This window comes from Camelina sativa, chromosome 17 (genome assembly GCF_000633955.1).
Source record: "Camelina sativa cultivar DH55 chromosome 17, Cs, whole genome shotgun sequence".
Classification (NCBI taxonomy): Eukaryota; Viridiplantae; Streptophyta; class Magnoliopsida; order Brassicales; family Brassicaceae; genus Camelina; species Camelina sativa.
Window position 1 is genome coordinate 29,188,604 of NC_025701.1, and position 22,353 is coordinate 29,210,956.

Below are 22,353 nucleotides of genomic sequence, written 5' to 3' on the forward strand. Positions count from 1 at the left end.
TTCAGAAAAATCAAAGATGTGAAACAAAAACCAAATTGAGAATCTTTTGCAAAAATCGAACCTTTAAAACGTGATTTCATATCTCTCTCTCTCTCTCTCTCTCTCTCTCTCTCTCTCACTGAAGCAGAGAAGCGCAAAGATGCCTTTTGAAGAGTTTACGCCATTGAACGAGAAGTCTCTCGTAGAGTACATAAAAGCAACTCCTGCTCTCTCCTCCAAGATTGGTGGAGCTGCCGATGATGATTTGGTTATCAAAGAAGTTGGAGATGGCAATCTCAATTTCGTTTTCATCGTTGTCGGATCCTCTGGCTCTCTTGTCATCAAACAGGTTTTGTTTTGCTTCTTCTTAGTTCTTCAATCTAACCATTAATTATAGATTCGTATCTCTTTGCTTCACCCCAAACAAACCCTGGAAAAAATATCTATGGATTAGGAATTTAGGGTTTATCTTTGTGAAGAGATTGTGATTCAATTTGTCTCCCATATTTTAAGGGTTTTGCTTTACTTTCATCTAGAGGATACAATGAACAAGCTTTGACTTCCAAGTTTTGATTTTTCAACAAGTCAGATTGTTGATTAATTGTGTCTTTTGTCCCCTATTTTTATATATATGTGACAGGCACTTCCATATATTCGCTGTATCGGTGAGTCTTGGCCAATGACGAAAGAAAGAGCTTACTTTGAAGCAACAACTTTGAGAAAGCATGGAACTTTATCACCAGATCATGTTCCTGAAGTCTACCATTTTGACAGAACAATGGCTTTGATCGGAATGAGATACCTCGAGCCTCCTCATATCATTCTCCGCAAAGGACTCATTGCTGGAATTGAGTATCCGTTCCTTGCTGACCACATGTCTGATTACATGGCCAAAACTCTCTTCTTCACTTCGCTCCTATATCATGATACCACAGAGCACCGAAGAGCAGGTTCTTAATTAACTCTTTACATGTTTTGATGTGGAATTATTATTATTCAACGTTTTGGTCTTGCTTGAAAGTGAGTGTGTCTTTTGTGTGTTGTGTAGTCACTGAATTTTGTGGTAATGTGGAGTTATGCCGATTAACGGAACAAGTTGTGTTTTCGGACCCATATAGAGTTTCCACTTTTAATCGTTGGACTTCACCTTATCTCGATGATGATGCCAAGGCTGTGCGTCAAGACAGTGCCCTGAAGCTCGAAGTCGCAGAGCTAAAATCCATGTATGTTTTTTGCCCATTTCCCTGGGATTTTTTCATTACAACTTGCTGCTATCTCTAAACCACCCCTTGTGTATTCTTTTGTTAGGTTCTGTGAAAGAGCTCAAGCTTTAATACATGGTGATCTTCACACTGGTTCTGTCATGGTTACTCAAGATTCGACACAAGTTATAGATCCAGAGTTTTCATTTTATGGACCGATGGGTTTCGACATTGGAGCTTATCTTGGTAACTTGATACTAGCTTTCTTTGCACAAGATGGACATGCCGCTCAAGGAAATGATCGAAAAGTAAGCATTATATTCAGAATTCTGATTTCCAGTTTTTTTCTATCTTCTCATTTGTCTACATGGTTGCAAGCACCTCGGTTTAAACCAACCTAACTCTACAATACAGGAATACAAGAATTGGATCCTAAGAACCATTGAGCAAACTTGGGATCTGTTTCACAAAAGGTTCATCTCGTTATGGGATCAAAACAAAGATGGACCTGGTGAAGCATACCTTGCAGATATCTATAATGATGCCGAGGTTCTGCAGCTTGTTCAAGAAAACTACATGAGGAATTTGTTGCATGACTCACTCGGATTCGGAGCTGCAAAGATGATTAGGTGAGAGAATCTTAGACCATGAGATTTCATTGTCGATCATATAACTTGGAAATGTTGTTGATAGTGTTGGTTTGATATGTTGACAGGAGAATCGTGGGTGTGGCACATGTTGAGGACTTTGAATCGATTGAAGAAGATAAGCCAAGAGCGGTTTGCGAGAGAAGTGGGCTCGAGTTTGGGAAGATGCTTCTCAAGGAAAGGAGAAAGTTTACGTGTATCGGTGAAGTTGTTTCTGCAATTCAACAACAAATCTAAAACGTTTTTTTTTTTTTTTAATTTTGTTGTTCTTCTTGAGTACTTAAAAGTCTTGTTTTGATCTTGTTGGAGTTAATTGCCAAGAAAATTATCAAAATGCAATAATAAAATGGAGTTTTGGAAAAGTAAAATGTAACACAATCCTTTGTGCCCCTATACTAAATACTGAATTTCTTGACTTTGATATGTAATGTAGTGGGTTTGTTTATGATGATGAAGATACCAAATAATGCATTTTGGTAAAACATACAAAAAATGAAACTTTAAAAGTTATCTTACGTATCTTTATATAATTTGGCTTCTACAGTCTACTGGGTAACTGTTTGTGACCACAAATCAGCACCAATACCACGTGCACGGTCCAAGCTAGTAGCACAAGACATAAACCATTGCTTTAAAGCCAAACCTTTAGCATAAGACATAAAGATCAGTAAAACCTTTAAAGCGGATCAATTAATTTGGCATTATTCTAGATCAGGGAGGTTTACGGTCAAATCCGGCTATCATTTAGCACGTGAGTTAATTCGAGAGGTCGGATGTGGACCGACGTATACGGCTCTTAGGGTACAGGCTTGGAAACTTGAGGTTCCCTCAAAAATACAGCATTTCTTCTGGCAAATTGCTTCCGGATCCCTTCCTGTGATGGAACGGCTGGCTTATCGGGGAGTACGGTGTGACCCTCTTTGTCAAAGATGCGGTCTGGTGGTGGAGACTATTAATCATGCTCTTTTTGAGTGTCCCTGTTCGCGTCGGATTTGGGATCTGTTTTGAGTTGATTTAGGTCAGGATGGCTTCCCATATAATTCTATTTTCGCAAATTTAGATTTTCTTTATTGGAGGGTGCCCCCTCAGTCGGTCGCCTCGGGCTTACATTTTACCCTACCATGGCTTGTTTGGTCAATCTGGAAAGATAGGAATAAGAAAGTTTTTCAGGGAATTGAGGCGGACCCAGTTGAGGTTATTAACCAGGCGACGTCTGATAATCTGTTATGGAAAGGGGTAAAATCCTTTAATTCGGTTTCTCTGGTCCCCTCATCTCTGGAGGTTCGGGATTCTGTCCCCCGGTGTCAGATTGATGGTTCTTGGAAAGCTTCGGATTCCTTGGAAGGATTAGGTTGGTGGTTTTGTAATAATGAGGATACAACATTGTTACTCGGAGCACAAAGCCAGCGACGCGGTCCTTCACCCTTACATTCGAAGCTTCATGCGTTGATTTGGGCGATGGAATCCATATTGGCGGCAAGGATAGACTGTCAAACTTTCGAGACTGATTGTGCAGATTTAGTGGCAATGGTGCAATCCCCTGAGGAATGGCCCGCCTTTTCCAATTTATTGGATGAGTTCAGCGTGCTATGTTCAGCCTTCCCGTCCTTCAAGCTTTCGAGGATTCCGCGCACAACCAATGTACGGGCAGATTGCCTTGTCCGTTCTTCGAGATCTTTACTTTTTGCTTCTTCTTTTGTAAACTCTTTTCCTCCGGTTTGGGCTACCAATCTTGGAGTCATCTTCTAATTTAATGTTTGGTTGACAAAAAAAAAAAGATTAAAAAATATTCGAATAAAATATTGTCCAATAACTTTTAGTTTAATTTTGGTTATCAATAATCATATCCGAACCAATCCGAAATCCAAATTATCCGAACCGAAACCGATCCGAATTTTATAAATACCCGAATGGATGTTAGAGTCAATATTCAAATAATCCAAAATCCGAAAAATCCGAACCGAATCCAATCCGATATCCGAACTCCCAGGCCTAGATTTTAGGAGACTTTTTTTTGTTTTTTTAGTTGAAAAATATGACTACTCAAATCCTAGGGTATGAGGTAGAAATTTGTAGGATTTTGAGATGAAAAATATCTATAGGATAGAATATAAATGCATAGACATACGGTATACCTCAATCAACATAATTTTCTGGTAAATCAAAATTGGGAGAGAAGGATGACTGCAGAGAGAATATTGGGAGCTGGTAATGGCTTTTCTTTTTTCTCTTGCTTGTTCATCTTCTTCGTCGCTCTCTCTCTCTCTCTCTCCCAATCACTCACGCTTGAAAAAAACAAGCAAAGAAAGAAGATTTGGCTAGTGCCCTTAAGGTCGTCTTAGGACAACCGACGAAACTCACCGGTTGATGTAAAGATGATACTCACTTTCAGTAAAGGATCCATGTTCAATTCTCCCAGCAAACCTCTGAAAAGTTGATGACCACGAGCCTAATGCTTCTTTCGGAGCTATTAGAAAGAGAAAGGAAACATCTTGATGCTTGATGCTCATGACATAGGCAAGAGTCCCTTCAAACCTCTAAATCATTATTATATAAGTTTCTATGATCCATGTCAATAATAAACGTAATCATAAGTTTGTGTAGGTGTTTTAATTAGGTGGAACTATTGGCGATTGTGTGGTGATATTACGAGCTGCTTTAAGAGCTCCCATGCCTTCAGCCTTCTTGAAGATCTTAATTAAACCTCTAAGTCATGACTAAACCTTTTGCTTTAGGTGTGTAACTTGACTATCTAAAGTTAAGCTTGTCTAGTAAAAGTGCCTTTTTAGTGTGTAAGAAATAGAGCATGTCGTGTGTCAGTTAGTTGTTAGCTTGCTTTTGGTTATAAGCTTGTATGAAAAAGATGTATGATGTATGTTTTTCTAATGAGAGAAGTTTAAGAAAAAAGGTCTCTTACTCTTTGTTTCATCTCAGAAATCAAAAACAAACAACAAACTGCAGAAAACTCAACAGATAGCAAAGAGAATGAGGAGTTTGTTACCTCAAGATTGACCAGAAAGTCCAAACAATGATTGACTGCAGAGTTGCCTGTAGTCACAGTTAGACATACGAGTGGGCACAGGACAGTTCTACGAACTTCATTGCCAAGAATAACACAAGACAGTTTTGATAAACATTTTAACTAATAAAAGATGAAAACAGAACTCCTACATTTAAACATTGGGAAAAATGTCATTAAAATCCCCAAGTCTACATTTTCGTTGATTTAAAGCCCGAACTCTGCTTTTGGAGGAAAAAAACACCAATTATTTGTTGACTTCCAAATAAATCGCAAACTCTCGTTGACTTAGCCATTTGAGGCACAACGTTAAGTGGTCAAACGGAGAAATTAAACGGGGTTAATTATCCGTTAACGAGATCCGTTAATATCAAAACGACGTTGTTTATAACACCCTAAAACCCCCAAATTGAGAAATCGATTATTAATATCCCCAATTCACAAACCCTAATCGATTTTAATATATATTTTCTTCTTTAATTTCTCTTTTCTTCTTCGATTTGGCGAGTTGAGTTCTAGCTCAAAGACATCGGTGGTAGCTTCGTTCGACCGTGGAGTGCCATTGAAGTGTGTTTGTGGAGCCAGTGTAGCAATCTTTACATCGAGAACTGAAGAGAATCCTGGTAAACCGTTCTTCCGGTGTATAACAAAAAGAGACCTGGAATCTTCTCGTCATTGAAGATATCATGTTTGATTAGGGTTAGATCGATTAGGGTTTGTGAATTGGGGATATTAAGAATCGATTTCTCAATTTGGGAGTTTTAGGGTGTTATAAACAGCATCGTTTTGATATTAACGGATCTCCTTAACGGGATAATTAACCGCGTTTAATTTCTCCGTTTGACCACTTAACGTTGTGCCTCAAATGGCTAAGTCAACGAGAGTTTGCGATTTATTTGGAAGTCAACAAATAATTGGTGTTTTTTTCCTCCAAAAGCAGAGTTCGGGCTTTAAATCAACGAAAATGTAGACTTGGGGATTTTAATGACATTTTTCCCTTTAAACATTAGTGTAGTTGAAAGAGGCATGGCATTAGAACGACCAAGTAAAAACTAAAAGTCACGATGGAGAACAATAATTAGGCAACCAACTAAAAGTCAACGACAAATTAAAAGAAGTTAAAAGGTTTGTTGACAAAATATTCTAATAAAATCATCCAAAGTCTAATGATAAAAATCTCCCACAATCACACTTCATTTTCTTTTTAAAAATATAAAAACTCTAAAAAATAATCAAATCTCCTAAAATCTCACTCAAATCTTTTAAAATTTTAAAATTTTAAAATCCTATCAAATCCTTTAAAATCTAAGTTTAATACCCCCTCTAAGTTTTCTTTTGGTTTTATACTTGACTTACAACCATTATGTGAATATTATTAAAGGGGTTATTGGTTCATGATTTAGAAAGAATTTTAATGACTTTAAAAGTTATGTAAAATATGTTGTTATTCAATCAAGACTTTTTAAAACTCTTTAAAAATTTGGTGTTATTGGTTGTGGATTTGTAAAAAGTTATCTAAAGTCTTGATAAATCTAGTGTTATTGGATTAAGAGTTTTATAAAGTCATTAAAAGTTTTATGTTATTCAATTAAAACAAAAGAATCTTGGATTGTTAATGAATTCAAATTTTGTGTTATTGGTTTATGATTTTATATCATTTCCTTCATAACAAAAGTCATGAAAACTCTTTCATCAAATAGAAAGATTTTGAAAGATTTTATGAAATATTTTACAAGATTAGGAAACACAAATCAGCAAGATTTAAAATAACTTCCTAAACAATCTCTTATAGAATCCTTCATTTTTACTTTCTAATTTTCTATGATTTTTAAAAATCTTGCTAATTTTTAAAAACACAAAGTCATCAAAATTATTTCTAAATCCTAAACGATCTAGAAGATCTATCATCGATCGACCGCACAAGTGTTATTTCTTGTAGAGAGAGGAGGAGAAACTGGAGAGAAAGAGGTTTTTCTTAGAAGACCATGCGGAGAAAAGATCCCACATATGATAGATGTAAAGGGACTAGAGTAATATATAAAGGGTTAGGCCTTCTCCACTCATTGCCAATTGGTTTTGAGTTGGACCCCATGTTTTGAATTGACCAATCCAACGTCGTTTATACATGCATCCTCCATCAAAACAGAGCATTCACGGTGGAGTATCGTTTATACATGAATTGACCGGAAAATGTTTTTTCTTGATACCGATGTTCTTGATTTGCATTACTGAGAAAGATTGAAAATAGGAAAAATGGTGAAGAATAAGTCCACTGATGATTTTTTTTATTGTACTTGATGATGAAGCCATGTGTGTACAACATATATTGTACTAGCTTGAAGAAAGATTAGAAAAGACTGTACATTGAGTATATGATGTCCTATAGTTGTAGTAGCAAATGCCAAGAAGTATTGCCAGTCCACCTGACATTAACATACATACATGACCATGGACCTCATCAGCTGGTTTCTACAGACAGAAAACGTAAAAATTTCCTGATAATATAAAGTGAGCTATAACCTTCTCATGGTATGCGAAAATGTGTATCAAAACTGACCACATGTCTGCCGTAAGCAACGAGAGGTTGAACATGTACAAATTTTTTAGAACAGGCAAGGATGTTTTTCATTGAGTTTGACCACAAAAATTTTCACTATTAATTAGATATACAAGTAAATCCATAACACAATGTTCATAAAAACTTGGTTTTCACCTCTTTTGCTTCATTTCAGGTGATCCAGTCCCAGCTCTAGGCATGTGCCAGAGGTGCTAGAGCACAGGGTCCATTCAAATTTTTGTTTTTTTTCTTCACAAAAAAGGGTCCAAAATTTTTTACTTCAGAAAAACATAAGGAAAAGGGCCCTTTTCTATTTTCTAGCTCAGGGACCTCAATTTTCTTGAGCCGGCCCTGAGGTGATCACTTACTAAATTTTCCTTATACTATAAAGAGTGTTTTATGTGAAAACGATAGTATGTATTAGAAAGTGATTAATTCTTGTATTGTTGATTAAACATAGTTCTTTAATAGTTCAATATGTAAAGAAATTCGTATAAACCTTAATTATCATTTTCATATTTTAAATATAAATGCAAATCTAAATATATATTTAGTTGTACCTAGTTGAACTGAGTATTGTATATTTATGTTATCTAAATATTACCCTCTATAGTTAAAATGTAATTTTGTGTGGTTATTGTTCATTACCTCTCGAAAATATGATAAATAAATAAACAATTACGAATTACATAGGTTGTTCTAGTAACATATCTTACTTTTTCTAGTAACATCTCTTACTTGTTCCATTTCCGGTGAACAACAACGACAATATTAGCTAGGGTTGCAGAAGAAGATATGTTGAAGATAACTACAAAATTACAATAATATCGTTTATTAAAACGGATTTATGGACACTAAGCAAAAGAACGTTATGTACGTACACTAATCTCAAGAACGTTATGTACGTATGCGTTCATATGTACGTACACGTTTATATGTACGTACACGTTCGATTTTAGGTTTAATGAACCCGAAATTACCAGAATATCCTCGTCTTCTACCTCTAACATACGACTGAAAACCCTAATTTTCCCTGCCTCACTTGATTTTTTCACGACTTATGTCTATTTTTTTGGTTTCACTTGTGGGGTTTTTACTCAACTATTATAGATTTTCATCTCAACATCTGATTTCTAAATTAAAAACCTATAAAAAGTGAGTTATATAGATTTCCGAAACGATATCTAGCTCTTCCATGGATGAACCCAGAGGAAAGATTTCCGAAACTGAGTAGGAAAAAGACGTTTGCTCCGGCCGACAAACAGAACATGATTGATGAATCTGCTACAAACTTTATTACATGAACACCATTAATCGGAAGAACAGCAAACGTGTTTAGATCTTTCCCCAATAAGTCTATCGCAACGCTAGACTGTCTTTGCCAGCTCAAACAAATTCGTGTTATTCTGGTAAGACTTTACAGCTGTCAATCTTGCTTACTAAATCTACCACGGACAAGAAGCCTACCACAACACTACGAAAACTATTTCAAAAAACAAACAAAGTATACCAAAAATATCTGTAACGAGAGAAGGCTGTCGCATAAATCTGTCGCAACAGACCATTAGTCTACCATAAATATCTTTTGGGTCATATTGACTGTTGAAGGTGTACGTCAGATATTTTTGGTACACTTAGTTTTTGATACACATATACGTCCACCGATAAGTGTACCAACACTACAACTAAGTGTACCATCTACAGTGACCGATAAGTGTACCAAGACTACAACTAAGTGTACCAAAAATATCTGACGTACACCTTTAATCAGTCCACGTGTATAAATCTACCATCAAAGGATCGGTAGACTTAGTCCCAACTTCCAATGTTTTTTTTTCCTAATGGCATTAACCGTAATTTACGTTTTTTTCCAACACTAGTTTCAGGGGTAGAATAGGTACAATGTGTTAGTCTAGTAATTACAAACAATTGTATGTTACTTTTGTAATAAGGAAGCTTTTATGCAATATTCTAGTAACTTACCCTATATTTATTTAAAACTAATATTGTCTAAAACATTTACTAAACATAAATGAAAAAAAAGAATAATTGTAATTAATTTTATTTTAATTCTTACATAATAGTGATTTTGTGTAAACTGTGATTTTGTCTTTTTGTATTGTTTATGTTTTATAAAACCACCTTTTATTATTTATCTGAATTTTAATTTTCTTTGTTGATTGATATTTTCCATAATAAACTACTTCATCATTATCTAAATTTTTTCAATATCTAATTTATAAACAGTGATTTTTTAAAATAATTTTTAACATAAATTAATTTAATTATTTTGTTTTTTTAACGTTTAATTAATTATTAATTAAGGGTATATTTTATTTATTTTATCTTAATTTAATATTTTAGTTATTGATTAATATTATATATAATAAATTAATTTATCCTTTTTAAAACAATTTTAGCAAAATTCCGAATATCTAGTTTACACAATGTTTTTAAAAATAATTTTTTCAATTGAAGGATATTGTATTTAGCTTTAATTAATTTGTAATTGAGGACAAAATAGTCATTTAGTTCAATACATAAGGTACATTTCAAAGACTTAAAAATTTTAGTATAGATTTCAAATTTCCTATTAAGTTTAAGGTATGTCTTCAAATTTTTTCTTATTATTATTGTTTTTCTCAATAATCTGATACAAATACAGAGCTAATGCTTTGAATTAAATATTGAAACAATAGTTTATGTATTTATCATTATAAAAATATATTTATTATTAAAGAGATTTATTTGTATTTATAAAGACATATTTATCTATTCCTAGAAAATCTTAAAATCTTTGACTTTATTTAGTGATTAAAATTTATACATTATAGTATAGAAAAGAAGTCAAAAGTCTTATAGGAGATAAAGATGATGAATTAGTTTGAGACAAGGCATGAACATTAGTTGCAATCAATAGTGTGGCTTCAGTTCTGAAGATTATGAATCTATTATTAGTAACTGAATTTCCTACACATTATGTAGCCTCTAATAAATCATCCTCTCGAGCTATGCCAATTGAAATAAGCCAACTTCTTAATAACGATAACTAATTATGTGCTATCCTGACTCAACAACCGCACTTCCCTCTTCATTTTGTATCAAGAACGGCTTTGAAAAAAGCAGGATAAAATTAAAAATGGCAAAGGTATTTCATCAAGGATAGCCAAATATTCTGAGGGTGAATATGAGCACTTTTGACGTCTCTTTAGTATGTGTTATAAATGAGTTACGTACATATATATTGATGATACATTTTGATGTGATCGCAGGACGGGAGCTCGACCAAGACGACCAAGACACGCTGGACGCGACCGAGACGCCTAACCAAGATACACCAAACGCGGCCAAGACGCCTACTTTGAACGCGGCCAAAGCACCAGTGATCATCCTCCCGGGAGCCACGACTCGATCAAGGAGCTCAGCAAAGGCGGCCAAGCAGCGGATCAACCTCTTCGTTCGATCATTCGTCCAAGGAGACATCGAAAGACCAGTTCGCATGGCCTTCACTCTTACCCAAGAGTGAAGGCAACACAAGTCACTAAGTTGAGGAATTGTACTCTTTTTCCTCACTCCGGATTTTTCCTAATGGGTTTACCAGAGGAGGTTTTAACGAGGCAAAGAGCCTAGTGCACAACGTCTAAGGCTAAGTCGCATCCCGCGTCCAAGCCAAAGGCGGTTCTTTTATTTCCCTTGTTTTGCATCTTTATTTTGAACTTGGAATATTCCTTGTGAATGTTGAGAAAGTTAAGTTGAAAGCCTTAAGAGATGACGTGTTCCATTTACAAGGAGAACACGTCTAAGGATAAATGTGCGGATCAATATGAATCCGCGTGTCCCTAAGCCCTTTCTTGACCTAAGTATTTAAACCCTCTCTTAGCTCTTTGTAGTCCTTAGACTTGAATGAAAATAAAACTTTTCTCAAAGAGAGATTCTTTGATCTTGTCTCCTTCCTTTCATTAGTTCAATCCGAGATTGTCTAAGGAAAGAACCCTAGTAAACTTTGAACCGGGTTCGTTGCTAGTAAGCGACCGTATCAAGAGGAGAGCCAAACCTCTTGTGTCGTCAATCAATCGACCTCCTCTTTCATCAATTCATTTCATCTCGCATCCTTCATCGCTCCCTACCGCAAACACTCTTAAGCCGATCCGCATCCGTTTGACCATATCGCATCCGTCCGACCTAAACGTGGCTACACGACTGTTCTCTAGAACAGCTCGTTGGAATCATGTCAAACTCCGTTTCTCTCGTTTGATTCATCTCTAGTTTCGATTCCTCAAGCCTTGTCCGAGGAAAGTTACACGTATCTCGTTCTGTCCGAAGATGCTTCCTCCGACCGATCTGCATCCGCGACCTTCGGTCACATCAGCTTGGTATCAGAGCGTCAAAAGCTCCTGCAAGGTTGTTTCGTTCTAAAACTCTTTCCTTTTGTTTAAACTTTTGATCTTTAGCTTGTTTGGTAGCCTAGTATGCATCATCTCGTTTTGCATGTTCCGATTAGTCATTTGGTTTAATTTGGTGCATGTTTGGTGTTGTTAAGTGTTGCTTTAGGTTGTTTAGCGCTCGTTTTGTTCATCTTGTTCGTCTTAGTGTTCATCCGTGTTCTTGTGTAGAAACTTTTAGATCGATAAAGCTAGGATCTTGTTGCATAAACGTGTTTTTACTTTTGGTCATAAAGCATTTTTTGTCGTGTAGTACTTTTGCTTTATTGCTTTTGTTTAGTCATAGGTTTGAATTTGGTGAGCTGTATTCAATCATTTGGTGACGAAATAAGAATCTATTGTGTGGTCCTAGTGAACGTGTGATACTCACGCGTTGAGCTTTTGTTTTTGTTTTGCGAGGTTTAAATTCAAACCGCGTCACCAAGCTACACGTCACCATAGACCGTACAGACGATGGCCGAAGAACCACCTCCAGCACCACCCAAGATAGGAGTCACCCTCGCCGCGTTATGAACCGGCATAGAGCAGCTCGCAGAGCGTTTAACAGGTATCGAACTGTTAAACCCTCCCCGTGAAGATCCTTTACCCGCAAGGCGACCACGACGAGAACCGGCGAACGACCAGTCAGATGAAGACTTTGAACCAAGGCCTAGACGACGTCATCGACATGACGATCAGTACGATGAAGCACCAAGGCACCACGAACCAGCTCATAAAATGATAGCACCGACGTTCGCTGGTAAATCCGACCCGGAAGCTTATCTCAAATCGGAAAGCCGCATGGAGCACCAATACTCGTGCCACGCTTACCCGGAGCTGCGCAAGGTTCAATATGTCGTAGCTCAGTTCACCAACCATGCCCTCACCTGGTAGGATCGCCTTGAAGCTGAGCAGCGCCGCAACCGAGAGCGACCTATCACCGTTTGGGAAGTCTTAAAGGTCGAGATGCGACGGCGCTACGTGCCCCCGTTCTATCACCGCGAGCTCCAGAAGAAGTTCTAGAGGCTCACTCAAGGCACACGGACCGTAGAAGAGTACTTCGAGGAGTTTGAACACTTGCGCAACCGTTTGCAAGACGACGACTCCGAAGAGTCGCTCATGGCGCAGTTCTTGGATGGGTTAAAAGTACGCATCACGCGCAAGGTCGAGCGCCAGCCCTATCAGACCTTTGAGGAGTTGTTGCATCTTTTGGTGAAAATTGAGAGTAAGATCAAGAAGAAGGATGCCTCCGTGGCTCGCACAGGGACTCAGGGAACTCCGAATTTGTCTCCTAACGTGTCATCATCAAACCGACTCCAAGAGAAGCCAAAGGAGACCAATGCTGACACAAGATTTAAAACGAGAGAGCCGACGTCTAGAGCCGCGATATTGTTTTTTCAAATATCAAGGGAGAGGCCACTACGCTCGTGAGTGCCCAAACGCACGCACAATGATCCTTACCGAATCAGGCGAGCTCGAGTCCGATGACGAGGCGACCGAGGAGAACGTTCGATTAGAGGTGGAGCTGAAGAAGCTATAGCCGAGCCCGACGTAGGAGAGCTCTTGATGATCCGCCGCATCCTAAGCACCAACGTAGCAGCCGCCGATGATGCCAACCAGCGCGATAACATCTTCCACACTAGGTGCACTGTAAGTGGTAAAGTTTGTGGCTTGATTATAGATGGAGGATCTTGCACCAATGTTGCAAGTTCTAGTCTTGTCAAGAAATTGTCTCTTGCGACCATAAACCACCCTCGTCCCTATCGTTTAAAATGGTTGAATGACAAGACCGTGATCAATGTCAAGGAACAGGTCATGGTCTCGTTTAGTGTCGGTCCGTATAAGGACCAAGTCCTATGCGACGTGGTGCCTATGCAAGCTAGCCACCTCTTATTGGGGCGACCATGGCAGTTTGATAAGAAACCACGCATTGCGGCCATACAAACCAATATTTCTTCATCCACGACATCAAACGTATTTGCTTGAAACCCTTGAGCCCCACGCAAGTTCACGAAATGCAAAGTAGGTTGTCTAAAGACTCATACGATAAAAGAACTTTTTGATTCAGTATGGTGATGTTACGAAGTCCATTAGGGACTCTAGCCAAGTGTTACTGATGGTTTTTTGAGAAACATTGCTTTCAGGCCTCGAAGGATCGATAGACGCATTACCCGAGGTGATACGCGACGTCCTTAGGCGTTTTGCCGACGTGTTCCCCGAAGAGCTTCCTGAAGGTCTACCACCGATCAGAGGCATTGAACACCAAATCGATCTTGTTCCCTGAGCCTAACTTCCGAACCGGCCATCGTATCGAGTCAACCCCAAAGAAGCGAAGGAGCTGGAGCGCCAAGTGTCCGATCTCATGGCGCAAGGATACGTTTGAGAGAGTTTGAGCCCGTGCACGGTCCCAGTCTTGCTCGTGCCTAAGAAGGAAGGTTTCGTGGCGCATGTGTGTTGACTGTCGAGCCGTCAACAATATCACCGTCAAGTACCGACATCCCATACCACGCCTTGATGACATGCTCGACGAACTAAGTGGCGCCAACGTCTTCTCAAAGATTGATTTGAAGAGTTGTTACCATCAAGTTTGCATGAAGGAGGGTGATGAATGGAAGACAGCCTTCAAAACAAAACAGGATTTGTACGAACGGTTGGTAATGCCATTCGGTCTTTCTAACGCTTCTTCTACATTTATGCATCTCATGAACCATGTTTTAAGAGCTTTTATTAATAAGTTTGTAGTGGTTTACTTTGATGACATACTCGTTTATAGTTCTAGTTTGTCAGATCACGTTAAGCATTTAGAAGCTGTCTTGTTTACTCTCCGCGAAGAGCAACTGTACGCCAACTTGAAAAAGTGCGTCTTTGCTACTGATGAATTAGTGTTTCTAGGTTTTGTTGTAAGTTCGCAGGGCCTTAAGGTTGATGGAGAGATGATACGCGCGATAGAGGAGTGGCCCACGCCAACAACCATCACACAAGTCCTATCATTCCATGGTCTCGCAAGCTTTTACCGGAGGTTCGTGAAGGATTTTGGTAAGATCGCCGCGCCCCTCACCGCTGTTATCAAGAAGAATCAAGAGTTTAAGTGGGGAGAAGAGCAAGACCGAGCGTTCACCGAGCTCAAGCGCCGCCTCACGCAAGCCCCTTTGTTGACCTTACCCGACTTCAACAAGACATTTGAGGTTGAATGCGACACCACGGGAGTTGGGATCGGTGCAGTTCTTACTCAGGGAGGCAAGCCCGTGGCGTACTTCAGTGAGAAACTTAGTGGTGCAGCGCTCAATTACCTGACTTACGACAAGGAACTATGCGCCCTCGTCCGAGCAATGGAGGTTTAGCAGCACTACTTGTTGGCGCGAGAGTTCGTGATTCACACCGATCACGAGACGTTGAAGCATCTTCGCGGCCAAACCAACCTCAAGAGAAGACACGCAAAATGGTTGGAGTTCGTGGAGTCATTTCCATACGTCATCAAGTATAAGAAAGGAAAGGAAAACGTGGTAGCCGATGCTTTGTCAAGGAAACACGCTCTCATCACTACCATGGGTGCTCGAGTGTTGGGTTTTGGAAGCATCAAGGATGCATACGCTGGAGACGCTGAGTTTGATGACTGTTTCCAGAATCATGGGAAGGGAATTTACACTGAGTTCTATATTCATGAGGGGTTCCTATTCCGCGGATGATGGCTTTGTATCCCAATCGGATCCATTCGCGAGTTGCCTGTTCGAGAAGCTCACAGCGGAGGCCTGTCAGGTCACTTCGGCATCACCATGACGCTAGCCGTGCTTTAAGAGCACTTCTACGGGCCGAAAATGCGCAGCATGGTTGAGAAGCACTGCGGTCGTTGCATAGTGTGTCGAGCCTCGAAGTCGACAACGCACCAACACGGCCTCTACATGCCCTTACCGATGTCCACAGCGCCTTGGATTGACTTGTCTATGGATTTTATCCTCGGCATACCTCTCTTGGCGCATAAGGATAGCATTATGGTGGTTGTGGACAGGTTCTCCAAGATGGCACACTTCATACCGTGCAACAAGAACAATGACGCCGTGCAACTGGCGAACTTGTTCTTCAGTCAAGTGATCAGGCTCCATGGCGTGCCACGCACTATCATCTCCGACCGAGATCCAAAGTTCCTCGGCCACTTCTGGCGAACCATCTAGAGGAAACTTGGCACAAAGCTCCTCTACTCCACCACCGCTCACCCGCAGACTGATGGCCAAACGGAGGTCGTAACCGATCAATGGGCGCCTTGCTTAGAACGGCGATCGCGAGTAACAAAGGTTCCTGGCTCGAGTGCATCCCCATCATTGAGTTCACATACAATCAGGCCGTCCACTCTTTGACGAAGTAATCTCCGTTTGAAGTCGCATATGGGTTCAAGCCGCTTACGCCTTTGGATCTTCTTCCTCTACCGCCAGACGAGACCGAGAACCAATACGGGGCCGCGAGAGTAGAGCTAGTCAAGAAGCTGCACGAGGAGTTTCGAGCCAACATCGAAAGAAGGAACGAGCAGTACGCGTGCTTCTTGAACCGAGGACGCAAACCCATGTTGTTCAAGCCATGCGACTGGGTGTGGCTTCACTTAAGGCCGGAACGGTTCCAGCAGAAGCGCAAGGATAAACTCAGCCCCCTAGGAGACGGACCATTCAGGGTCGTTGAAAAGATCAACAATAATGCCTACCGACTCAAGCTTCCAGGTGTGTATACCACATCAACTTCTTTCAATGTCACTGAGCTCGTTCCTTTTGATGTAGGTGAAGACGGAGATGTTTTAGGGACAAAACCTTTTCAAGGGGGAGGAATGATGTGATCGCAGGACGGGAGCTTGACCAAGACAACCAAGACACGCTGGACGCGACCAAGACGCCTGACCAAGACGCACCAGACGCGGCCAAGACGCCTACTTTGAACGCGGCCAAAGCACCAGCGATCCTCCCGGGAGCAACGACTCGATCAAGGAGCTCAGCAAAGGCGGCCAAGCAGCGGATCAACCTCTTCGTTCGATCATTCGTCCAATGTCAGCCAACCCAAGGAGACATCGAAGGACCAGTTCGCATGGCCTCCACTCTTACCCAAGAGTGAAGGCAACACAAGTCACTAAGGTGAGGAATTGTACTCTTTTTCCTCACTCCGGGTTTTTCCCATTGGGTTTACCGGGGGAGGTTTTAACAAGGCAAGGAGCCTAGTGCACAACGTCTAAGGCTAAGTCGCTTCCCGCATCCAAGCCAAAGGCGGTTCTTTTATTTCCCTTGTTTTGCATCTTTATTTTGAACTTGGAATATTCCTTGTGAACGTTGAGAGTGTTAAGTTGAAAGTCTTAAGAGGCGACGTGTTCCATTTACAAGGAGAACACGTCTAAGGATAAATGTGCGGATCAATATGAATCCGCGTTTCCCTAAGCTCTCTCTTGACCTAAGTATTTAAACCCTCTCTTAGCTCTTTGTAGTCCTTAGACTTGAATGAAAGTAAAACTTTTCTCAAAGAGAGATTCTTTGATCTTGTGTCCTTCCTTTCATTAGTTCAATCCTGGATTGTCTAAGGAAAGAACCCTAGCTAACTTCAAAACGGGTTTGTTGCTAGTTAGCGACCGTATCAAGAGGAGAACCAAACCTCTTGTGTCGTCAATCAATCCACCTCCTTTTTCATCGTTTCATTCATCTCGCATCCTTCATCGTTCCCTACCGCAAACAATCTTAAGCCGATCCGCATCCGTTTGACCGTATCGCATCCGTCCGACCTGAACGTGGCTACACGACCGTTCTCTCGAACAGCTCGTTGGAATCACGTCAAACTCTGTTTCCCTCGTTTGATTCATTTCTAGTTTCGATTCCTCAAGCCTTGTCCGAGGAAAGTTACACGTATCTTGTTCTGTCCGAAGACGCTTCCAATGACCGTTCCGCATCCGCGACCGTCGGTCACATCACCTTTTATCACACATAATCAACTATATTACATGTAAACCTTATACATATCTTGTAAATGTTTTCACAATCACATACATTATTAGACTTTTAATATTCTAAAAGAAAGCTTCTATTTGATATATTATTTATTAACATTTTATAAATTTGATAGTAAGGAAAATATTTTCTATTATGTATTCTTTTTGACTTTGAATAACTGTGTGCATTTTATAGAGATGGGGTGTACATAATATTACGAAAATTAGCGAATTCGAAAGTTTTGTTTTTGCAAAAAATAAAACTTAAAATTCATGATTTTATTTATTCAGTTTTCTATCATGCATATAAATCAGAGCCAACTTTATATTTTTAAGATCCATACACACAACTTCCAGAACTAGGATCTGTATCAGTTAATGTGCCTGTATTTTTAAAACTACACGCCTTCATGATTCGACCGTTGCTCTGGTAATAAGCATTCATCACAAACGAGGCATGATGAGCAATAGTATTGGGGATGAAACAGGATCCCCCTGGTTGGATTGGTCCACAATCAACTCCTTGACTACATGCAAAATCAATATTCTCTTGTAACTGTGCATTTGTCGCGGTCAGAGTTGCTATACACCATTGTGTGAAACTTACCACATAGAGATGGTTGATCATGATCAAAGATAGAAAAATGAAAAGGATTGTCAAAGGCGATGACATTTCCATAGCTGTTTAATTTGACTAGTTTCTTCTTCTACTTCTTGATATCTATGTGAGTGTATATGTGTCCATATTTATAAGTATATATGTGTCTTTATATAGTATATATATAACATAATAGAAAGTCAAAGATTTAAAACTCTGACTTTAAATTAGAAATCTGACTTTAAGTATATGTATGTTTTAAATAAATTTTAATCACTAAATAAAGTCAAAGATTTTAAGATATTCTAGGAATAGATAAATATGTCTTTATAAATACAAATAAATATCTTTAATAATAAATATATTTTTATAATGATAAATACATATATTGTTTCAATATTTAAATCACAGAATTAGTTATTATTATTATTTTTATTATTATTATTATTATTATTATTATTATTATATTTTTTTCAGGGGGCATTCTCAAAAATGCCCCTTTTTCCATATCTCTTTTTAAAAATACCTCTTCATGTTGACCATTTTTAAAACTACCCCTCTTTATATACAAAATGACCAAATTACCCTTTTTGAGTGACAGTAAGAATGTACAGTCATCAAAATCGAAAATATTTTCCCGCCAAAAAAATTTCCCGCCAAAATCGAAAATTTTTCCCGAAAAAATTATTTTTTCCCGCCAAAATCGAAAAATTTTCCCGCCAAAAATATTGAAATTTATACCTTTTAAAAACCTTGTAAATGCTTTTAAAAAACTTTTAAAAGCGTTTACAAGGTTTTTAAAAGGTTTTTAAACACATTGTAAACGCTTTTAAAAACCTTGTAAATGCTTTTAAAAAGCTTGTAAATGCTTTAAAAGGTTTTTAAACACCTTGTAAACGCTTTTAAAAACTTTTTAAAAGCATTTAAAAGGTGTTTAAAAACCTTTTAAAAATTTTATAAAAACTTTTACAAGGTTTTTAAAAACATTGTAAAAGGGTTTAGAAGGTGTTTAAAAACCTTTTAAAAATCCTTTTAAAAACCATTTGAAAACCTTTTAAAAACCTTTTAAAAACCTTTTAAAACCTTTTAAAAACCTTTTAAAAATCTTGTAAAAGCGTTTACAAGTTGTTTAAAAAACCTTTTAAAACTCTTTAAAAAATCTTGTAAAAGCCTTTACAAGGTGTTTATAAGGCTTTTATAAGGTAGAAACCTTATAAAACCTTTTAAAAACCTTGTAAATTTTTTTTGGCGGGAAAAATTTTGGCGGGAAAATTTTTTTTTTCGAAATTTTTTATCAAAAGTTTTTTGACAAAAAAATTTTTGGCGGGAATATTTTTTTGAAAAATTTTTGGCGGGAAAATATGTCGGAAATTTTTTGGCGGGAAAATTTTGTTTTTCTTTTTATTGAATAAAATAATTTTATCTAAGGGTAAAATAGTCATTAAAAATTAAAAGAGGGCATAAATAAAAATGGCCAGAAAAGAGAGTATTTTTGAAAAGGGGTATATCAAAAGGGGCATTTTTAACAAATTCTTTTTTTCAGTAATCTGATACAAATACAGAGCTAATGCTGTGAATTAAACTTTGTTTAAGTTAGTTACATATTTAATTATAAAACTACAAACTAGTAAATTTAAATAATTATGAAATTTTTAGCTCTATCAAATTATTTAAATTTGATTTGATTTTTAAAAATATTTATTTCAGAAGATATTTTAAATTAATTATGACTTTTAAATATATATATTAGGGACAATTTTAAAAATATACTAAATTTGAAAAGAAATTTTAAAATTACACTTGATATTATAGTTATTTGAAAACTACACATTCTGAAAGGAAAATGGACAAAAATACCCTTATTATTAAACAATTTTAACAGTTAGATAAAAATAATAAAATTTTAATTTATATTTAAAAATAAATCAATTTTAAAAATAAATTACTTTTAAAAATTGTTAAATTCGGAATAAATTATTTAATAATTTAAAATTGTAACAAATATTATTTATTAGATTTTAAATAATGATTACATCATTCAATTAATGATCTTAAAATTTTGAATAAAAATAATTTAAATATTTTTGTTGATATTATTTAGATTGTAATTTATTTAAAAATAAATAATTGTAGATTACAATTTATTTTTGTTTTAGACTTATTTTATCAACGTTGATTTATTTATAATGTCGACTTCTTGAACAATCGTTTTGCTTTTTAATTCTGTTGACTTAATTATCTTCGTCATCGACTTATATTAAAACAATTGACTTATGTTATGGCTAGTGGACTTATAACATAGACGATTTTTTTAACAAGTGACTTATTTTTTTTGTTTATCGATTTATATTTCTTATCTGTTGATTAGTTTATTTATTATTGACTTATTACATTCTATATTAATTTATTAATAAGGTTGATATTTTGAGAGAATTTGCTAAAAATACCCCTTTTGATATACCCCTTTTCAAAAATACCCTCTTTTCTGGCCATTTTTATTTTTGCCCTCTTTTAATTTTTAATGACCATTTTACCCTTAGATGAAAATTATTTTATTCAATAAAAAGAAAAACAAAATTTTCCCGCCAAAAAATTTCCGACATATTTTCCCGCCAAAAATTTTTCAAAAAAATTTTCCCGCCAAAAATTTTTTTGTCAAAAAACTTTTGATAAAAAATTTCGAAAAAAAAAATTTTCCCGCCAAAATTTTTCCCGCCAAAAAAAATTTACAAGGTTTTTAAAAGGTTTTATAAGGTTTCTACCTTATAAAAGCCTTATAAACACCTTGTAAAGGCTTTTACAAGATTTTTTAAAGAGTTTTAAAAGGTTTTTTAAACAACTTGTAAACGCTTTTACAAGATTTTTAAAAGGTTTTTAAAAGGTTTTAAAAGGTTTTTAAAAGGTTTTTAAAAGGTTTTCAAATGGTTTTTAAAAGGATTTTTAAAAGGTTTTTAAACACCTTCTAAACCCTTTTACAATGTTTTTAAAAACCTTGTAAAAGTTTTTATAAAATTTTTAAAAGGTTTTTAAACACCTTTTAAATGCTTTTAAAAAGTTTTTAAAAGCGTTTACAAGGTGTTTAAAAACCTTTTAAAGCATTTACAAGCTTTTTAAAAGCATTTACAAGGTTTTTAAAAGCGTTTACAATGTGTTTAAAAACCTTGTAAACGCTTTTAAAAGTTTTTTAAAAGCGTTTACAATGTTTTTAAAAGGTATAAATTTTAATATTTTTGGCGGGAAAAATTTTCGATTTTGGCGGGAAATTTTTTTTTTTGGCGGGAAAAAATATTTTTTTTCGGGAAAAATTTTCGATTTTTGGCGGGAAAAAGAAAATTTTGGCGGGAAACTTTTTTGGCGTGAAAATATTTTCGATTTTGATGACTGTACATTCTTGCTGTCACTCAAAAAGGGTAATTTGGTCATTTTGTATATAAAGAGGGGTAGTTTTAAAAATGGTCAACATGAAAGGGTATTTTTAAAAAGGGGTATGGAAAAAGGGGTATTTTTGAGAATGCCCTTTTATTTAAAAATAATATAATCTAAAACATTTACTAAACATATATGGAAAAAGAATAATTCTAATTAATTTTATTTTAATTTTTATATAATAATAAATTGAAAAAAATAATTCTAATTAATTTTTGCTTCCCACTTTCTTGTACAATATTTTCTCCGCACCTATTTATTATACTGTATTCAGTTAGAAAACAAATTATATGCTCAATGGCTATCAACTGTGTCGTTTGGAGTTTGCAATAGAGAATTGAAAAGAGGAAATATTTTAAGAGATGATAAAAGTGAGAAAAGACATAAAATTGACATGAGATGAAACTAACTACGGTGGAAAATGTAGTCGATGACGGAGAGGGTACAAACCCAATTAAAACCCAGATTTAGAACACAACCCCAATTAAAACCCAGAATTAGAACACAATCCCAATTAAAACTCATATGTGATTTATCACCTGCTTTAAATACAA

The 22,353-nt window shown here is 36.7% G+C and overlaps 2 protein-coding genes across 2 annotated transcripts; one reads left to right on the forward strand and one right to left on the reverse strand.

The window, feature by feature from the left end:
* On the forward strand, positions 1-2,223 carry LOC104758292 (methylthioribose kinase-like). Its single transcript, XM_010481129.2, has 6 exons — positions 1-328; positions 620-929; positions 1,028-1,202; positions 1,288-1,489; positions 1,596-1,810; positions 1,897-2,223. Exons 1-6 carry the CDS (start codon positions 140-142, stop codon positions 2,063-2,065), a joined length of 1,260 nt encoding a protein of 419 aa, XP_010479431.1. The 5' UTR covers positions 1-139; the 3' UTR covers positions 2,066-2,223.
* Positions 18,053-18,474, reverse strand: LOC104758291 (major pollen allergen Ole e 10-like). The gene has a single exon (XM_010481128.1). It carries the CDS (start codon positions 18,452-18,454, stop codon positions 18,107-18,109), a length of 348 nt encoding a protein of 115 aa, XP_010479430.1. The 5' UTR covers positions 18,455-18,474; the 3' UTR covers positions 18,053-18,106.

Bases quoted from the DNA above. Each gene is read 5' to 3' on its own strand.
- LOC104758291 (XM_010481128.1), bottom strand. From the start codon at position 18,454: ATGGAAATGTCATCGCCTTTGACAATCCTTTTCATTTTTCTATCTTTG.
- LOC104758292 (XM_010481129.2), top strand. From the start codon at position 140: ATGCCTTTTGAAGAGTTTACGCCATTGAACGAGAAGTCTCTCGTAGAG. The intron at 1,203-1,287 runs GTATGTTTTTTG...TTCTTTTGTTAG, and splicing joins GTCGCAGAGCTAAAATCCAT to GTTCTGTGAAAGAGCTCAAG. The intron at 1,490-1,595 runs GTAAGCATTATA...TCTACAATACAG, and splicing joins CTCAAGGAAATGATCGAAAA to GAATACAAGAATTGGATCCT.